The following is a 19,322-nucleotide window of genomic DNA, read 5'->3' as shown; positions in this document are numbered from 1 at the left end:
TAGATCCGGCCTCAACTAATAACTCAAAAGATCGAGCCAAAAAGGAAGAATATTTTTGTAGTTTTGTTTGAACTTTCTTTAGCTATTGTAAAAATTAAGAAAAATATCTAAAACCTCTAAACGGACAAGAATATTAAGGAACAAGAACATAAGAGTATGAGGTTTTGTTTTGATTTTTTAATTACAGATTGCGTTAAATGGCAAAGCAAGATAGCAGGGCCAAAAACAAACACAAACTAGTTTAAAAGGAAAATTAAATTAGTCTAACACAATTCAATGCTTTGCCATTTAACGCAATTTAAAGATCTATTGTTGATCCAAAGAAAATCCAACGACTTCATGTCTTCCAAAATGTTTGACTCCATTACCATTTTATCTTCGAAAATCGCCTCATTTCTTTCCTTCCACACACACACTAACAAACTTTCATTATGATACAATGTAGATCCTTCTTATTCTTTACACCTAGCGACTTAGTGGAGCTATTTTATGCGGTTCTAGGAGATCCTGGTCCGTAAAAGCGTAAATGGGTGGGATCTTACATCATGAGCTTACAATTCTTCAAACCTGATAAGCAAATTGACAAGGTGTAAATAAATGAGCTACTTTAAACAAATTAACACAAGAAGACTATATGGGATCATAAGGGGTTGAAATTTCAACCATCAACTAAAGTCTAAAGCAAATGCAAAACATCGATATGTCTGTAACTTTGGTTATGTCGTATATGAAGATCAAATAGGCAAAGACCATATACGAAGCACAGACTAACTCAGTAACAACTACTTGTATTGGTAACACCGGAAAGATGATGTCTAGACCAACCTAAACAAAATAACGATTTTCCAAAATCAGATACTAAAACCCGAAACTCCAAAAGTCTAAAACCCTTAATAGAAATATAAATGATGTTTATATTACTTAGTACTTACCACCTACCTTATTATTCATTCACAAACCAACATTCATTTTATTCAAAGAAAACAAACAAACAAACAATGAAATAAATGATGTTTTAATTAATTAATTATCTTCTCTCCGTCCATATATCACTACTACTATATTAAACACCCTTTCATTCTTATTGACTCTAGTAATAACAAATCACTCTCTCTCTCTCAACTAGAGATGTTCAACGAAACCGGTTCCTAGAACCGAACCGGTGGACTTGAACCGGACCCGAACTGGTTCATACCCGTTTTTTGTAGGAACCGGACCCTATCTGATTCAACCCGATGATCCGTGACCGGTTCTTGCATTTTTGAGTGGGGGCGGGTAGGAACCGGAACCGAACCGGAACCGAATCGGAACCGGTTCTGGAACCGAACCATCTGGTTAGATAGGTTAGGGGTAAGAACCGGCCCTACTTTTTAGAAAAACGGCCCTACTTATAATGGAAAAAAGTAGGAACCGGGTTAGGAACCGGTAAGAACCGGTTAGATAGGTTAGGGGTCCGAGGGTGGGAGAACCGGTTCGGCTCCCTAACCGGTTCGAGCCTGGAACCGGTTTAAAAGGGAGTTTTGAATATAGGAACCGGTTAGGAACCGGTTCCTAGTCCCAAACCGTTTTGAACATGTCTACTCTCAACAGCCACGTATACATACAGATATATGTATCTACACGCCAATTCAAAACCCTAGACCACCTCCGATCCGAAACCCATGATCGGCATTACCAATCACCGCTCCGATCCGACCCATTTCAACCCGAATTAACAAACCCTTGCTGTCAATTGATTCAATACCTTGTCAATTGGATCAAAATCAAGAGACCATGTATAAGAACCAGCTGCAGGAGCTGGCGCAGAGGAGTTGCTTTAACCTGCCGTCGTATGTGAGTATCCGAGAAGGTCCGGATCACGCGCCGCGGTTCAAAGCCACGGTTAATTTTAACGGCGAGACGTATGAGTGCCCTAATTACTGCACCACGCTCCGGCAGGCGGAGCACTCGGCGGCTGAGGTTGCGTTGAATGCACTCGCTAGCCGTGGCCCGTCCAATTCGTTGGCTGCCAGGATATTGGTGAGTCTGTTTTCTAGGGTTTGGTTATTATTTAAAGTCTGTTGTAGTTTAATTAATGTTTAGAAGTTGTTTTAATTTCATAAGGGTAATTTAGGGATTTAGATGTGGAAATAGGCAAGCGAATGCGATACGATATCTGGTTATCGTTAAAGATAGGATCTTGAATATAATTCATTTTGTTTTAGATTAAATTAGGAAAGATAACTTAATCGAGAAACAAGTGAGGTAATTTTGATTTCACAGACTGTAATGCAGGCAGGATATTGCTTCTGCTTTCGTGCTTGGTTGATAATATCTGCGGTTGTCGTTGCTGCATTGGATGATAATATATGCATGAAATGAGCAACTTTGAATTTTTATTATTGTTGTTGTTGTTGTTTTTATTTTCAGTTTTTAGTAATTTTAATTTGTAAACATATTTATGGATTTAGATGTTAAAACAGTTCATGTGCTCTAGGGTTTGTAAAGTTTAACATATAGAAATAGGTGTTTTAATTCTTGATTATTTAGTTTCTATTGCAGTTTAATTTTAATTAATACATAGAACTTGTTATATAATTGCTGTTTTTTTTAAAAAATTTATAGTAATTTTTATTGGTAAACCTAATTTAAGGATTTATATATTAAAACAGTTCGTGTTTTCGAGGGTTTGTAAAGGTTAATATCTAGAAAAAGGTGTTTTAATTCTTGTTATTAAGTTTCTGTTGCAGTTTAATTAATGCATAGAACTTGTTATATAATTGTTGGGGTTTTTTTTCCTTTCAATTTTTAGTAATTTCAATTTGTAAGCCTAATTTAGGAATTTAGATGTAAAAACAACGAGTTAGGGTTTCATCAGGTGGACAATATTTGGGAACTGTGGGATTATCATGAGGGTATTGTGATATTATTAGGCAACTAAATGCTATATCTGGTTGTTGAAGATAAGATTCTGAGTGGTGGAGTAAATGAGTTTCCTTTTATTTTAGGATTAAATTAGGAAAGAGAACTTAATCAAGAAACAAGTGAGGTAATTTTGATTTCAAAGATCTTATGGGAAGTTGATTGTAATGCAAGATATTGCTTATGTTTTCGACTTTCGTGCTTGAATGATAATATCTGCAGGTGTCGATGCTGCCTTACTTGAATGATAGTATATGCGTAAAATTTTGATTTTTCTTTGTTATTCACTATAGATCACTACTAATTTGCTAACGTGACCTGAAAGTAATATGGTAATTTTTTGTATATTTAGGATGAGACGGGTGTGTACAAGAACTTATTGCAAGAGGTTTCTCAAAGAGTAGGGGCGTCTTTGCCAACATATACAACTGTTCGGTCAGGTCTTGGGCATTTGCCCGTCTTCACGTGCACTGTGGAACTAGCTGGTTGTACATTTACAGGTGAACCAGCCAAGAATAAGAAGCAAGCTGAAAAGAATGCAGCCATGTCAGCTTGGTCATCTTTGAAACTTTGTAAGCCACATTATATTGCGTTAAAGCTTATTGATTCTTGAAATTTATTCAAAACGAATAACCGGCTTTTGTTCTGTTTAGTAACTCAACAAACAGAAAGTTCTTCGTTACAAAAAGGGATACTTGAGGAACAGGAGCATGTGATTGTAGCTTGCGCGTTGCAGAAGTTTAGATTAAAGGCTAAAATGTCCAATATACCTTTTCCAATCCAGTTTTCACCACCAAATCCAAAGCCGAATACTGCACAGTCACCATCATCCACGACATCAAAAATACTTCCATTAATATGCCCTAAAACAACCAATAAAACACCTCAAAACAGCACACCTTCATATCAATTCAAAACCACCACTGCAATAAATGAAAACGTTATAACCACCCGACCCCACAAGTTCCCTGCAGTCGGTGCTGCACCATACATACCCGTTAGCCATTACAGGGCTCATCACGGAATGGCCCGTTAGCCATTACAGGGCTCATCACGGAATGGCACCGCCAGTCACCATATGCAATGCCATTCCTGTTTACGCTGCCCCACCGCTTCCTCTTCCACATATGGGTATGCCACCGCCACAGTTCACAGGGATGCTGCCAACCATGTGCAGTGTAGCACCGCCAGTTACTATAAGACAAACCTTGCCAGTTTATTCTGCTCCCACCATCCATAAACCGCCTGTGAAGCTCGTGCCTACTTCTAATCAACCAATAGAAGAAAAAGGACATACCGTCCACAGGACATACCGCCTGTGTAACTGCCGCAAACACAGTCAGCGGTTTACCAACACCAACACCAACACCATTGGAAGGAGTCAAATTGGAAGACAAGTTGAAGGAGTTACAAGTTTGATGTGAGGCGAGAAACGATTAAAAATCAAGAAAAGCTATTAATGTAGGGTATTGACCGATCATGCGATATTGATGGCGGGAAGAGAGGATGAGGGAAGATGAACAAGTGCAGTGGTGAAATTGTTGTAATGATTTTGTATCCATCAATCTTTTGGTTTCCATCTCTCTGTTTATGGTATGTAGAGACTTGTTGAATTATTATTAGAAAATATATGTAGTTTGTGAGTGTACATATCACTATCTCCCGTTATATTTTGCTTCATGCATTCACTTAAAAATAGAAACCAATGTATGTTTTAAGTATAATATATAAATTAACGCGGTATAGATTAAGTAAAGATACTTGAAATAATTTATGAAGTGAAACAATCACAGTCAAAATTTATTATTATTCATTTATTTCTAACTTTTGTCAGGAAATAGTTTAAGTTGGTCAACAACTCACCAACACATTTAATTGATATCAAGTTTATATCACACCAATCTTAGACCATGTGTAGTCTCCACTGCCAAATATTATGCGTCACGTGGCGCCCAGTCAGAGTTATGGTTTTTTATAAAAACAGGCTGTAGTCATAACTCTTCACCCCAGGTATTATGCGCCATGTGGCGCCCAGTCACCTTTACACTTTTTTTTTAAATTTTTAATAAGAATAATCACTACAAAAGGTTAAAATTAAATAAGAAATAAGCATAATAATCAGATTCAAAATCTAGAATTTACAAAAATAAACATAAATAATAGAAAAAATTAGAGGAAACTTACAGCCCCCAAACCTTCCAGCATCTTATACTTCCTCTTTGCAAAGTAAATAAATTACCGACAACATAAACTCAAAACCCTAGACCATATTAACAGAAATTAAACAAAACCCATGTCAAATTAACACAAAATAAACAAAACCCACAAACAAATTAAACAAGCTACCTGAAGTGGGTGATCCATCTGAGAGAATGAAAAACAGAGGAACAAGAACAAGAAGCAGCAGAAAAGAAAATGGGAACGGCTAGCTTTTGATCTTTGTGCCATTTCCAAGCGTTGTATACAAAACGTTCAAAAAAATAATAAGCCAAAACGCAGGGGGGGCGGTGTACCCCCGCGTTATCCTCCAAAACGCCGGTGGGAACATTCCCGCTACGAACGGTCTTAACAAAATTGTAAAGGCTCATCCACCATAGAAGTCAACACAAAGCGAAATGAGTAGACTCTGTAGAGGTGATTCATGTTTAATTACATTAATTAACACAAACATGAACCGACCCTAACTAAAAACTAATTATTTTTTAGTTAGCTTAGCGACGTGGTTTGGAACTTCGGATCATAAATTCATATTAACAAGAGTTTGTTCATAACGTTGTAACTTCATTATGGATATGGAATTGTTCATCATATTGTATATAAAAAAAGGAGAAAGTAAATTTTAGAGACAGGGCTGGTCCAAACCATCATGCGATAATTAATGTTCAGTCAGTCTAGCCTATGTGTGCATATAATCAATCATACTATATGTTTGGCGGTCTAAGTTAAGGATAGATTAAAGTGTTACGTCATTGACTTAGTGTCACTATACACGTTATAAGTCTTTCTCGAAGATAAAAAAATGACTATGTATCTAAAGAAACACTAATCCACCCCTCAAGGTCTAACACGTTAGTCCGAGGGATTAAGATAAGTATTCCCCACGATGGGTTATAAAACCTTCCTTGGCGCAGATGAGTATATCCTGCAAAACAGAACACCGTGAGCTCGTTACGAGGAATTGGGGGGGGGGGGGGGATTCTCTCGTAACCACCCTCCGGCGTGAGAATCAGTATTTGGTAGTATGAAATATATATTTAATGAATATGAGAGAGTATATCCTTTACCATTTGGAGATCCACTTGTAACATCCCGAAATTTCTAAAATAATATTAATTGTATTATTTAATATTGGCAGGAAAGTTTACTCGGGTAAGCGGGGGAAATAATAAAATAGAGTAGGAGCTAGTATGGGTCGGGCTAGTGTTGGTTAATGGATATGGGTTATGGACTTGGGTCATGAAGGAAGGAAGGATGAGACCATGGGCTTAAGCCCATGATCCATAATTATAAAAGCCTTAATTACCCAATTATCATTCATTTTCTCATACTCCATACACCACCCAAAACACACATTTAGCTCTCTCTCATCCTACCCTCTCTCTCTAAGCCGAAACCAAGAAGAAGAAGAAGAAGAAGGAGAACCGATTTCCGACCCGAGGTAATGATAGTATGTTGTGGTAGAGGTCCAAACCGTTAGATCTAGTTGCGAAACAACGAGCCGACACCGTTAAACCGTTGAAGTCACGAGATCCGGGTGGAATCGGGTATAAACCGAAACTAAGATGAGCTTAGGGATCACCTTAGCTCAGATCTGGATTGAACGAGATGAAAAACGGTGAAAACGGTGGCCAAACGAGTGAGATATCGCTTTTCCGGCGAGATTCACGTTTTTCCGGCAACGGCGGCGCCGAAAAGGCGGCGCTGGAGTTGGCTGGTACGAGGATAGGCAAATGTCAGAGAATGTTCTGACATTCTCTGACCTAAACCTAATTCGTTAGCGGAAGGGAGACAAATAGTTCGTTATGCCAGTTCGTTAGGGGAAGATAACGAATTAGCCTTAATTCGTTATGTCCATTCGTTAATCCAAGGATGACGAATGAACCCCCAGTTTGTTAAGGGTTCAGTTCGTTAAGAGTTCAATTCGTTATGGGTCAGTTCGTTAACAAGGTCCAATTCGTTATGGAAGATGACGAACTAGATAACGAATCAGAATGTGATCTGGATAGCGAATTAAAGTGTGATCCGATAATGAATTACACTTAATTCGTTATGGAGAATGTGATGGTGATTAAAATAATAATTTAAAAATCGTAGTGGAAAATGTGATAAGATAGGGGGCTGCCGCCCCTAGACCCTGCTGCAGGGGCGCTGCCCCCCGACCCCCGTTCGTTGAGGGTTGTGAATAGACTAGAAACGTGATATGGATAGTAATAGTTAATTGATGTGTGTAATTGTTATACAGTTAGTCGCGCACAGCTAAGGAAGGAGTAACTGTTAACCGAGTTCAGGTGAGTTTCTAGCCCCATTTCCTTGTTATGTTTTCGGGGCTGTGTGCATACTCGATGTGAAGTGTGAATACACTTACCTTAAGTGGTAAGTGTATGCTATAGATGTTATACAAGTAGCTAATATATAATACTTGTCGGTGCGTGAACGATCTTCAGATATTGCACGTATCGTCAAGGTTAGTGACTGTCAGGTGGTTATTAGTGTGTCTGATTGCTATTATGTGACTTGTTTGCTATGTAAATGATGTAATGATATAAAGTGTGTTGTAGACAAGTAGCAGTAGAGTGTGATAGAAGTGGATAGGGGTCTAGTAAGAGTGTCAAAGTGGCATAACGTTATTCGTTATTAAAGTGGCAAAGTGGCATAACGTTATTCGTTATTAAAGTGGCATAAAGTGGCAGAAGTGGCTAAGCTGTAGGAGTAATTAAGAGGCTAAGCTGTAGGGGTAATTAAGTGGTTAAGCAGTAACATGTTAGACAGTGGATTATGTGTATTTGGATACGTATATAATGTATGTAGTGGTTGTATGACAAGTTGCTTGATTAACTAGAACTCACTCAGCGTAGCTGACTTTTAGTATGCACGCAGGTGAGCTGATTATAGAGTTAGCATGAGGATGGCACATGGCATGGATTGAACGGCTGGCATATGAAGATAGAAATATAGATGTTTTAAATATAATGTTTTGTGTTATGGTATCAAAGAAAAGATTTAATGTTTTGTGACGAATGGTTGATGTTTTATATTCCGCGAAAAGTTTTAATTAACTCTTATTTGTAAGAACTGTGTTTATGAGTAAATCCGACGCTAAAGTAGGGCTACCGGGAACGAGGCCTTACCCCACTGGTATTTATAGCCGGAGGAGAGAGAGAAAGGGATATGTATTATTGGTTGGGTGCTTATTACCATGTGGATTGTACCTTTTTATCCCATGCTTGTGGGACCTTTGCGGTACTATTCCCTAGGCGTTAAGGGATATGTATTATTTTAAGGAACCACCCGGCGCACGGCGAATTACTCTCGCCTTTTGTTCCGCCCAGCGCTTTTGTTTGGGTATTATCCTTGTTATATGGTGGGCTTAATACCCTACCTCTACAAGTCCCCCTAGTCCATAGTTGTCCTTTCCAAAAAAGGGGAGCTGTGGACTTATCATGGGCTTTTTTTTGTTTTTTTTTATTTTGTATCTTTCGGTTGTTTGTGTTCCGCTTGTCTTGTTACCAATATTGTATGTTTGGGTATTTGGTTAATAAAAATCATTCTTCCCGACAATTAGGTACTTAGCAAGCATCACTTGATACTTTGAATGTAATCGTTCCGTCTTTTGGTGGGTGATTTTTGAAAATCATCCCCTGGCGTAGCCTTGTTCCGGCGGGTGATTTTTGAAAATCATCCCTTGGCGGAAACTTGTTTTGGCGGGTGATTTTTGATAATCATCCCCTGGCGTAGCCTTGTTTTGGCGGGTGATTTTTTGAAAATCATTCTTTGGCGGAGCCTTGTTTAGCGGGTAATTTTTTAAAATCATCCCTTGACGGAGCCTTGTTTGGCGGGTGATTTTTGAAAATCATCCCTTGGCATAGCCTTGTTTTGGCGGGTGATTTTTGAAAATCATCCCCTGGCGTAGCCTTGTTCCGGCGGGTGATTTTTGAAAATCATCCCTTGGCGGAACCTTGTTTTGGCGGGTGATTTTTGATAATCATCCCCTGGCGTAGCCTTGTTTTGGCGAGTGATTTTTTGAAAATCATCCTTTGGCGGAGCCTTGTTTAGCGGGTAATTTTTGAAAATCATCCCTTGACGGAGCCTTGTTTGGCGGGTGATTTTTGAAAATCATCTCTTGGCATAGCCTTGTTTTGGCGGGTGATTTTTGAAAATCATCCCTTGGCGGAGCCTATTTTTTGGCGGGTGATTTATGAAAGTCAACCCCCGGGGGAGCCTTGTTTTGACGGGTGGTTTTTTGAAAATCATCCCTTGACAGATCCTTGTTTGGCGGGTGATTTTGAAAATCATCCCTTGGCGTAGCCTTGTTTTGGCAGGTGATTGTTTGAAAATCATCCTTTGGCGTAGCCTTGTTTGGCGGATGATTTTTGAAAATCATCCCTTGGCGTAGCCTTGTTTTGACGGGTGATTTATGAAAATCATCCCTTGGCGGAGCCTATTTTTTGGCGGGTGATTTATGAAAGTCAACCCCCGGCGGAGCCTTGTTTTGGCGGGTGATTTTTGAAAATCATCCCTTGGCGTAGCCTTGTTTTGCCGGGTATTTTTGAAAATCATCCCTTGGCGGAGCCTATTTTTTGGCGGGTGATTTATGAAAATCAACCCCCGGCGGAGCCTTGTTTTGGCGGGTGGTTTTTTGAAAATCATCCCTTGACGGAGCCTTGTTTGGCGGGTGATTTTTGAAAATCATCCCTTGGCGTAGCCTTGTTTTGGCGGGTGATTTTTTGAAAATCATCCTTTGTCATAGCCTTGTTTGGCGGGTGATTTTTGAAAATCATCCCTTGACGAAGCCTTGTTTGGCGGATGATTTTTGAAAATCATCCCTTGGCGTAGACTTGTTTTGACGGGTGATTTATGAAAATCATCCCTTGGTGGAGCCTATTTTGGCGGGTGATTTATGAAAATCATCTCTTGGCGGCGCCTATATTTTGGCGGGTGATTTATGAAAATCAACCCCCGGCGGAGCCTTGTTTTTTATCAACACTTGTTATTTTTCCATGTGTTGATGACGTGTATTTGGCGTAGAGAGGTGAATTAAATGCAAGTTAGTGAAGCGACCGTCGAATATGACAGTTTGGAGACGGTTTATTTGCAGTTAAGCTTTTTCGTCTGTGTCAGGCGAGTAGGCGAGAATCTCGGTGACGCGCCCAGCTGTAACACATATCCACCGGCTTTTTGCTATCGTGGCAGTTTATTATTGGACCGCGTGTTGTCAATCCTTTTTGTATCCCTACTCTCCGATTAGTATAAAAGGCGGGGTTACTCCATTTGGAAATTACTTTTCCCACTTTCTCTGCATATTTTGCTTTCCTTCCTTCGTTGGATATTTTCTCCTTTATGGCTGAATCCTCTCAATCGTCTAAGACCAAGAAGAATAACAATATGGAGTTCGTCGGTTGTCGTATGACCGTCGCCGACTTCAATGATATAGTCGAGGTCTAAAACCTTGGCCCTGAGTATGAGCCTGAATTGCCTGCGTCTGGCAAGACAGCTCGGGAGGCTCCTGTTGGCAAGATTGCCGTGTATATGGAGTCTTTTTTCTTGGGAAACTTCCGATTGCCCATTACTCGCTTTTTGTTGGATGTGTTGGATGCTTTTGGGCTACAACTTAGACAGATTCATCCACTCGGAATGGCTCGCTTTCGCCATTTTGAGTATACTTGTCACTGTCTTGGCATTACGCTTACAGCTGACAAGTTATCGGCATTTTACCGGTGGCGTTTTTACCAGGGGTGGTATAATCTATTCACTAGTGGTAGTGCCAAAGCGATTGCTTTGGATACACCCCAGAGCCTGCACGAGTGGAAGAGTTTGTTCTTCTACGTTTCTGCACGTGTGGTGCCTCATTCCATGCATTTTTCGGATGTGAAGGAGCTTGCTGAGCCTAAGGTGGCTCCCTATTCTGGTTCGGACTGGTTCACCACGTTACATGCCAGCCTTTCCCCGCTTCGTCACTACTCCGAGCGTGCGTTAGTGTTGTTTGGGATGAGTCGCATCTGGGAGGATGCCCATAAGGTGCCGATCATCCTTAACGGCAGTCAGGGTTAGTATCGTAATATTTTTTTTTTCTTTTTTAGGTATTTATTTATAGTAATAACCCTTGTTTCTTTATTCAGAGGTGGACGGTCGCATGCTTCTTTTGCAGCCCGTGGAAGAGGGTGTGAAATTGTTGGGGCGGAGGGATTTGGGTCCTCGCAAGGAACCGATCCTTACCAGGACCGCCCGGAACTTTGTGTTTCCTCTTCCTATGGGGCAATCACTTGCTCCGCGACCGCTGCCGCCTCCTAGCTTTGTTACCCGTCAGGGGGGTAAGCTTTTTTCTGCTGCTTATTGAACATAGTTTCTTATATATTTCTTTTGCTAACTTTCCCCTTTGGTTTTCAGGTAGACGACCTAACGTTGTGCGTGTTCCTAATTCCAGTAGTAGGAACACCCAACGCAGTGGTGGGGAGACGGTTGCGTTTCCGATAGATACCACCACGAGAGACGTCGTGGATGATGACGACGATGTCGTCCTCGTTTATGCCGTCCCATTTGGGAATCCGGTATCTTCGCCCGCATCATTGCTTGAAGCACTCGGTTCAAGCGGTGCCGCGGTATCTTCCCCAACCACCTCCGCACATGTTTCTGTTGGCTTCTCCTTGCTTTCAGTCTTACAGCCTGTGACTGCTGTGTCTGTCTTGGACACAAGTCGGTCTGTCGCTACTACAATTTTGGTGGCGACAGATCTTGTGTCTTCTGCAGCCGCAGCTCCTGGAACTGTTGTGGATACGAATTTCGTATCTACCAGTTCATCATCTTCTTCTTCTTTCGCAGCGGGTGGGGAGTTCACTGTTATACACAATACGCGACCCCCTGTGATTAATGAAGATGATGAAGAGGTACACCGCCTCTTCAAGAAACCTCGGCTTGGAAATTTTGTGAAGGGGAGCAGTCTTGTTAAATCGCCAGGTATGGGTTTTCCCCTTGATATTGTGGTTTATTATGACGCGAACTCCTTTAATTTGCCTTTGATTTTCGTAGGAGCTTTGGCGATTTCTTCATCGACTGTTTCTTCCGCTGCTGCGTCTTCGCTAGCGATTGTCTCTGACAGTATTCCGATGATGACAAACATTGGTGGCTTATCGGAGGCGATGCCTTTTGTACAAATGTTGAGTTTGCCAATGATGATGGGTGTGGTTGGCCCGTCTGAGGCCGAAACCATTGTGACGACGGTACGCGATTCGGCGGAAACCTCTATTCCGTTGGTTTCCTAGCCTTCGTCATCTACTGGACCGATGAAGGTGATTGTGGACGAATCGCCCAAGGTTAGTCTTGACTTGGCCGGTATTTCTTTTGCCTACCTCATGAAGTCAAGGCAGTCTTCACCAGACAAAGGTTATGTTCTTGATGGTGATGAGGTTGTGCCGCCGTCGACTTTTACTATTGGCGCAACGGTGCAAGGAAGGCGGAGGCTAAGTCAAAGGAAGGCGGACGCGGAGGCTAAGTCAAAGGAAGGCGGACGCGGGCAAGCTGGCTGACACATTGGTCTCTAATGAAGAAACCATTAAAGCTTTATCTACTGAATGTGCCGCCATTGCCGCCGACCGCGATTGGCTGTTGAAACACGCCATCTGCAAGGTGTGTTGTCAATACATTGATACTTGTATTTTGAGGTTTACTGATTTTCATTATGTAGGTTGCTCAACGCATCATCACTGACAATGACTTAACGCGGTGTGTTGGAGCCCTTGTTACTGCATCCCGGCAACTTGGACATAAGATCGGCTTTCAGGATGCAGTGACGCATCTGCGTGACAATCTTCCTCCTGAAGCTTACGTTCTTCACGCTATTGATGTGAAAGCGGAGTATGCCGCCGCCGATGCGGAGTATGATGCTCTTACTTTTCCTATTGTTTCGACGGTTGCTGGATATGCTAAAGAGGAAAATGGCGTGCAGCTGTTGAGGCAGCTGCTGGAGCCTTCGTTGGCTGGTCCATCTGCCACATCTGGTGGCGACCCCAAAGATAGCGCTACTGCTGTTGACAAGTCCGGAAACAACGTCAACGACGTTGACTAGGCTATCTTTGTTGTATAATTGTAACCCCCCCTTTTTTTTCCTGCGGGTGTTGGTGCTCGCTTGTAATTTTTTGTATATATGAATGCAATGAACTTTTTATTTTGTGAAAATGCGGAGTATCGTTTCCATTCAAACTTGTTTGACCCTTGGCCTGTGTTTACAAATTTGGAATCGATTTACGTATAACATCTTCGCAGTTGCGCTGCATTCCATGTTCTGGGAATTGGTGAGCCATCGAGTTGTATAAGGACATATGCACCTTTCCCTAACACTTCTTCAATTTGATAAGGGCCCTCCCAGGAAGGCGCTAACTTACCTTGCGCATGCGCTCTTGATGCCTCGTTGCTGCGAATGACGTAATCTCCAGCATTGAACTCGCAGACTTTAACTTTTGCATCGTAGTATTTTTGCAGTTGACGTTTGTAGTTTTGCTCTCTAATTGCGGCCAAATCTCGAAGTTCTTCTAGGAGCATTAAGTCTAGGCGCCTTTCCGCCTCATTGTCCTTTTGCACTGTTACTCTTGGTGATGGAACGCCGATTTCTGTAGAAATCATTGCCTCAGTACCATACGTTAGGCTGAAATGCATTTCTGCGTTGCTTGTATTCCTTTGGGTTCGTATGGCCCATAGGACGTGGGGTAATTGATCAACCCATCCAGACTTGTGATTTTCCAACCTTTTTTTGATTCTGCCTACAATAGTTCTGTTGGCTCGTTCTACTTCACCATTTCCTTGTGGGGGAGCCACGGAGGTAAACGTTTGCGTAACATTGAGCACTTTTAACCATCGCTGGATGTGTTGATCCGCAAATTGTGTTCCATTATCACTAACCAGATTCATGGGTAGTCCGAAACGACAAATGATGAACTCCCATTTGAATTTTTTAACGCTGGCTGTGTTGATTGTTGCTACTGGTTTTGCTTCTACCCATTTTGTGAAGTAATCAATTGCCACGATAAGAAACTTCACCCGCCCTGGCGCCTCTAGAAATGGTCCCGTTATGTCAATTGCCCATTTCTGGAATGGCCAAGAGGCTGTTACAGGGATCATGACATTCTTTGGGCGCATGGTGTTTGGTGCGTGACGTTGACACGCGCTGCATTTCCTTAGTTCTTTTTCGGCATCTACATGCATACCCGGCCAATAGTACCACATATTCCTTCGTGAATTTCTCTCAACAGATAATTCGCGTCTTGCGGGTCTACACATCTGAGAAGTGGTCCTAAGTATGATCGCCTGTATAGGATGCCATCTTGGATTGTGTAGTTCAGGGCTTTGTGGCGGATTTTTCGAGCTTCCGCTTTCTTTTCTGGCAAAATACCCCTTTCGAGGTAGTGGATGATCGGTGTCATCCAATTTGTTTTAGCCGTTGAACATACAAAAATTTCTCTGTTCATTGTTGAAGGTGTTTTCAGAACTTCTATGCTGACGTCTTTTACCAAATGTTCGAATCCGACCGACGCCAATTTTCTTAAGGCATCCGCCTGTTTGTTTTCGCTTCGTTTGATGTGCTTTACCTTGCATGTGGTTAATGTCGTCATTAGCATTTTGGCTTGTGCTAATTATGATACCATCTTGTCGTATTTTGCATCATATGACCCTTTGATCTGGTTTGCTACTAGCATTGACTCTACATGTGCTTCTAAGTGTTAGGCTCCTAATTTTTTGGCGATTCTTAATCCTGCCAACAACGCTTCGTACTCCGCCTCATTGTTCGTACTCTTGAATTCTAGGCGAATTGCGTACGTGAAGTGTTGTCCCTCCGGGTTGGTTATTCTCAGGCCCGCGCCCGCACTTTCATCATCAGAAGCACCGACTGTGAGCAACTTCCAGACTTCATTTTTTCTTTGATCAACAGGGGGTTCAATCTCCTTCTTACATTCTTCCTCTTTTTCTTGAGGAAATTCCGCAATGAAATCAGCCAAAACCTGGCCCTTAATCGCTGGACTTGGTTTATATTCGATAGCATGTTCTCCCAATTCTATCGCCCACTTTGCGAGTCTCCCGGACAATTCTGGCTTGCTCAGCACATTTTGTAAGCGAAAGTTGGTGAGAACATGTATTGGATGACCTTGAAAGTACATTCTCAAACGCCGCGCTGTCTGAACCAGGGATAAGATCAGCTTTTCCAAGGTGGAGTATTTTGTTTCCGCATATGCTAGGGAGCTTATGTAGTAAATGGGCGTTTGGATGCCATTTCTTTCCACCATCAAGACTGCGCTTATTGTTCTTTCTGATGCTGCTAAGTATACCAACAGCGGTTCTCCAGCTTTAGGGGCTGTTAGCGTTGGTAGTTCTGCTAGGCACGTTTTGATTTCTTGGAATGCTGATCCTGCTTCCTCCGTCCATCGGAACTGATACTTCTTGAGGCAATTTCTCAAGGTCGAGACGAATGGAAAAGATCTTTCAGCGTGGCTGGACAAAAATCTGTTCAGCGCCACTAATCGACCATTGAGTGTCTGTACTTGCTTGACAGATTTTGGTGAAGGCATTTTTTGCACGGCTTCCAATTTTTTTGGGTTGGCTTTAAAGCCACCATTTATTACGGTTACTCCCAGGAATTTTCCTTCTTCCATGCCGAAAGAACATCTTCCTGGATTGAGCTTCATGCTAATCGATCTTAGGGTTTTGAAGGTCTCTTCGATATCTTTTAACATTGTTGCCTCCGTCTTGCTTTTGATGACCAAATCGTCCATGTAGACTTCCAAATTCCTTCCGATTTGGGGCTTGAATTCTTTATCCATCAACCACTAGTAAGTAGATCCGGCGTTTTTGAGGCCAAATGGCATCATTTTGTAACAATACGTTCCGCTGTTTGTTCTGAACGCCGTCTTGTCCTGATCTTTTACCGCTATGTGGATCTGATGGTACCCTTTGTATGCGTCTAAAAAACATTTGAATTGAAAGGGTACCAGCGCGTCTACTTTAAGATCAATTTCTGGCAGCGGGTAGCAGTCTTTTGGACATGCTATGTTGATATCTTTAAAGTCGATGCACATGCGCCATTGACCGTTTGTTTTGGGCACAATCACCGGGTTGGCTACCCATGTTTGGTACTAAATTTCCCGGATTATGCCCGCCTCTACCAGCTGTTGAACTTGTTCATCACAGGCTTTCGCTTGGTCCGGCCCCATTCTCCTTTTTTATGTACTACTGGGACACAGGTTGAATTAACTTTTAACTCATGTTCCGCCTTGTTTCGCGGGACACCTGTCATGTCTGCTGGAGTCCAGGCGAAGAAATCAATGCTTTTGATTAACAGTCTTTTGAGTCCCGCCCGCGCTTCTTCGGAGATGGTCGGTCCAATAGTTATGCTTTGTTCGGGGAATTCTTTATTAAGCACCCATTTTTCTACCTCTCGAGTTTTGTTGGTCTTTAGTACCTTTTGGGGCGGTGTCTTCCTTTCCTCCATGTTGCATTCTTTGTTAGCGTATATCATTGCTATTCCCGTTGGAGTCGGTACTCCCAATATTCAATGGGTTGTTGAGGGATTAGCGTTGAAATCGCCAATTGCTTCTCTTCCCAAAATTATATCATAATGTGAGTGAGGTGTTTTCATTACTAGGAAGTCTATGTCTTCCGTTCGTGAATGAACTCCGTCACTCAGCTCCACCTGGAACGTCAACTGGCCCAGCGGGTATTCAATACTTTGATTAAAACCCGCGATTGGAGTGTTGACTGGCGTCAGCTGCTTTTTATTTTTATCTTCCAGTAGGTCAAAACATTGACGATACATGATGTTGGACGTTGCCCCCGCGTCAATGAAAAAACGCGGTGTTCGATAGTGACCGAACATGGCTGTGATTACTAAAGGCGCTTTCTTGTTCGCCCCTCCTTTTACTTTTGGGAAGATGACTTGTTCTTCTTTTCAGGCCGCATATTCTATTTGCTTTCGCTTCTTGGAGTGGGCGTTGCCTGAAATCATGTTGGCGTGAAGGTCTTTAATTTCTTTTCTGGCCTTCCGCCGTCTTTTGGAGGTGGGTGCCTATATTTTCCTTTGATACTTTTTACGAGGTGATCCAACTTTCCGTTCTTGGCATACTCTTCAATGGCATCCTTTAGATTAGAACATTGATTTGTTGTGCGCCCATGTTATTCGTGGCAGTCACAATAGCTTTTCATATCTGTGTTTGGACCCTGCTTGATTGGTGCCGGTTTCTTTAATTGAATCCCTTCTGTATACATGATGTGTGCTGCGCTTTTTGTCAGCGGAGTCCATCTGGATGCGTTTGTATGACCTTTATGTTTGGCCTTGAACGGTTCATACGCTGCAAGTTCCTTTTCGTTATTCAGTCTTGACCATACAGAGGATATTCTCTTGCCTTGGCGGGCTCTGTTGATATCATTTCTGGCATCGTTCTTCGCCAGTTCTTTCCCAAGACTTTTTTCCATTCGCGCGTATCTTTTGTTCGCGGTCATAACATCATCCCATCACTGTGGCATGCCATCTCTGCCCGTAAGGTTCCGAATGAGATCGTCACACTTTACGTTTTGACGACAGGCTGCCCGCAGCAATTCTTCACTCACGCCGCCTATGTTCAGGCCTTCTTGGTTAAATATGGTAATGGAATCTTCCAGCGTTTCATTATCTTTTCTGACGACATTCAGAATATCTGCTGGGTCGCTGATGTGACGCCGTTGTTGGCTGAATTGTTGGATGAATTTATTGGCTAAGTCTTCCCAACTTAAAATCTGCCCATCTGGTAATCTTTCATACCATGCCCTGGCGGCTCCGACTAGTGTCAGTGTAAAGATGTGACACCATAGCGGCATGGCCCACCCTGACACTAGTCCAGCGGTTGTGAAGGTTTGCAAATGGTCATCTGGATCTGAGATGCCATCATATTGTCCGACCGTTGGCGGTATTTTTGGATTTTCTAGCAACTCCGCCTCAGCGATTCTTGCTACAAATTTTGATTTTCCTGCCGATGTTGTCGGTCGGTAAGGTTTGGAAAAATCTTCTGCCGCATCTGGATGATATTTCACCAGTTTTTTAGTGTCTGGACCTTTCCAACTTTCTTCGTAGTCTGGATCGTCCAAGCGTGAGTCTTTTTCGAGACGCGACCGATGTGACTTGTCACCCGCCTTGCTATTTTGTTGACCAAGCGGTGACTTGTTGGTCGGCGTCTTTTTATGAATTGGCATTGAATGTTCTTTGTATTCTTCTTCTTCGTTGCTACTAGAGGCTGTATCGAACAGAGCTCTAGGTTGCATAACGGACGCCATTTTTTCTTGGAGTTTGTCTTTTAGTTTTTGCTGTTCTGTCTCCAACCATGCCATGATGTCTGGCGGCATGGTGTCTTGGGACGTGTTTTGGTTTTCTCTTTGTCTGTGACGGTAGGGTGAATGGTAGACGTAATAACGACACCTTCATCGGTACCGGTGATGTTTAAAGGTTCCATGTTACCCTCTTGGTTGGCCCTTGAATTTTAGCCAACCTCTTTTGGTGTGGTCTTGCCACTCATTTGAGTCAAGAACAGAGTGATTGTTTAGTAACTGTTCTAGCTATATGCACGGATGGCGCCAATGAAGAAACAATAATCCACCCCTCAAGGTCTAACACGTTAGTCCGAGGGATTAAGATAAGTATTCCACACGATGGGTTATAAAACCTTCCTTGGCGCAGATGAGTATATCCTACAAAACAGAACACCGTGAGCTCGTTACGAGGAATGGGGAGGATTCTCTCGTAACCACCCTCCGGCGTGAGAATCAGTATTTGGTAGTATGGAATATATATTTAATGAATATGAGAGAGTATATCCTTTACCATTTGGAGATCCACTGGTATTTATAGCCGGAGGAGAGAGAGAAATGGTGGTCAACCACGTTGTCATGTATTTCCACCAATAATATTCTCCATTCGTGTGATTGTGGAGGTTGGTGGAAGTTGGTGGGCATCATGGCCTTTTGACAAGGACATTTCGTAATGTTTGTAGTATCTCTCGTGTGTTGTTCCGTCCCTATTGGTTGGGTGCTTATTCCCATGTGTATTGTACCTTTTTGTCCCATGCTTGTGTGCTCTTTGCGGTACTATTCCCTAGGCGTTAAGGGGTATGTATTATTTTAAGGAACCACCCGGCGCACGACAATTACTCTCGTCTTATGTTCCGGCCAACGCTTTGATTTGGGTATTATCCTTG

The 19,322-nt window shown here is 42.2% G+C and overlaps 1 protein-coding gene across 1 annotated transcript; it reads left to right on the top strand.

Annotated features, from left to right (window-relative positions):
* Positions 1-1,591: 1,591 nt before the first annotated feature.
* LOC143618721 (double-stranded RNA-binding protein 2-like) lies at positions 1,592-3,937 on the top strand. The gene is made up of 3 exons (XM_077090816.1): positions 1,592-2,019; positions 3,254-3,473; positions 3,555-3,937. The coding sequence occupies exons 1-3, from the start codon at positions 1,774-1,776 to the stop codon at positions 3,935-3,937; spliced, it is 849 nt and encodes a 282-aa protein (XP_076946931.1). The 5' UTR covers positions 1,592-1,773.
* The last annotated feature ends 15,385 nt before the right edge of the window (positions 3,938-19,322 follow it).

Source organism: Bidens hawaiensis, unplaced genomic scaffold (genome assembly GCF_021521415.1).
Source record: "Bidens hawaiensis isolate Kalapana, Puna unplaced genomic scaffold, B.hawaiensis_p1.1 tig00002338_1, whole genome shotgun sequence".
In the NCBI taxonomy this organism is placed as follows: Eukaryota; Viridiplantae; Streptophyta; class Magnoliopsida; order Asterales; family Asteraceae; genus Bidens; species Bidens hawaiensis.
The sequence above is the reverse complement of the archived record's forward strand: the minus strand, read 5'-3'. Positions and strand labels throughout refer to the sequence as shown.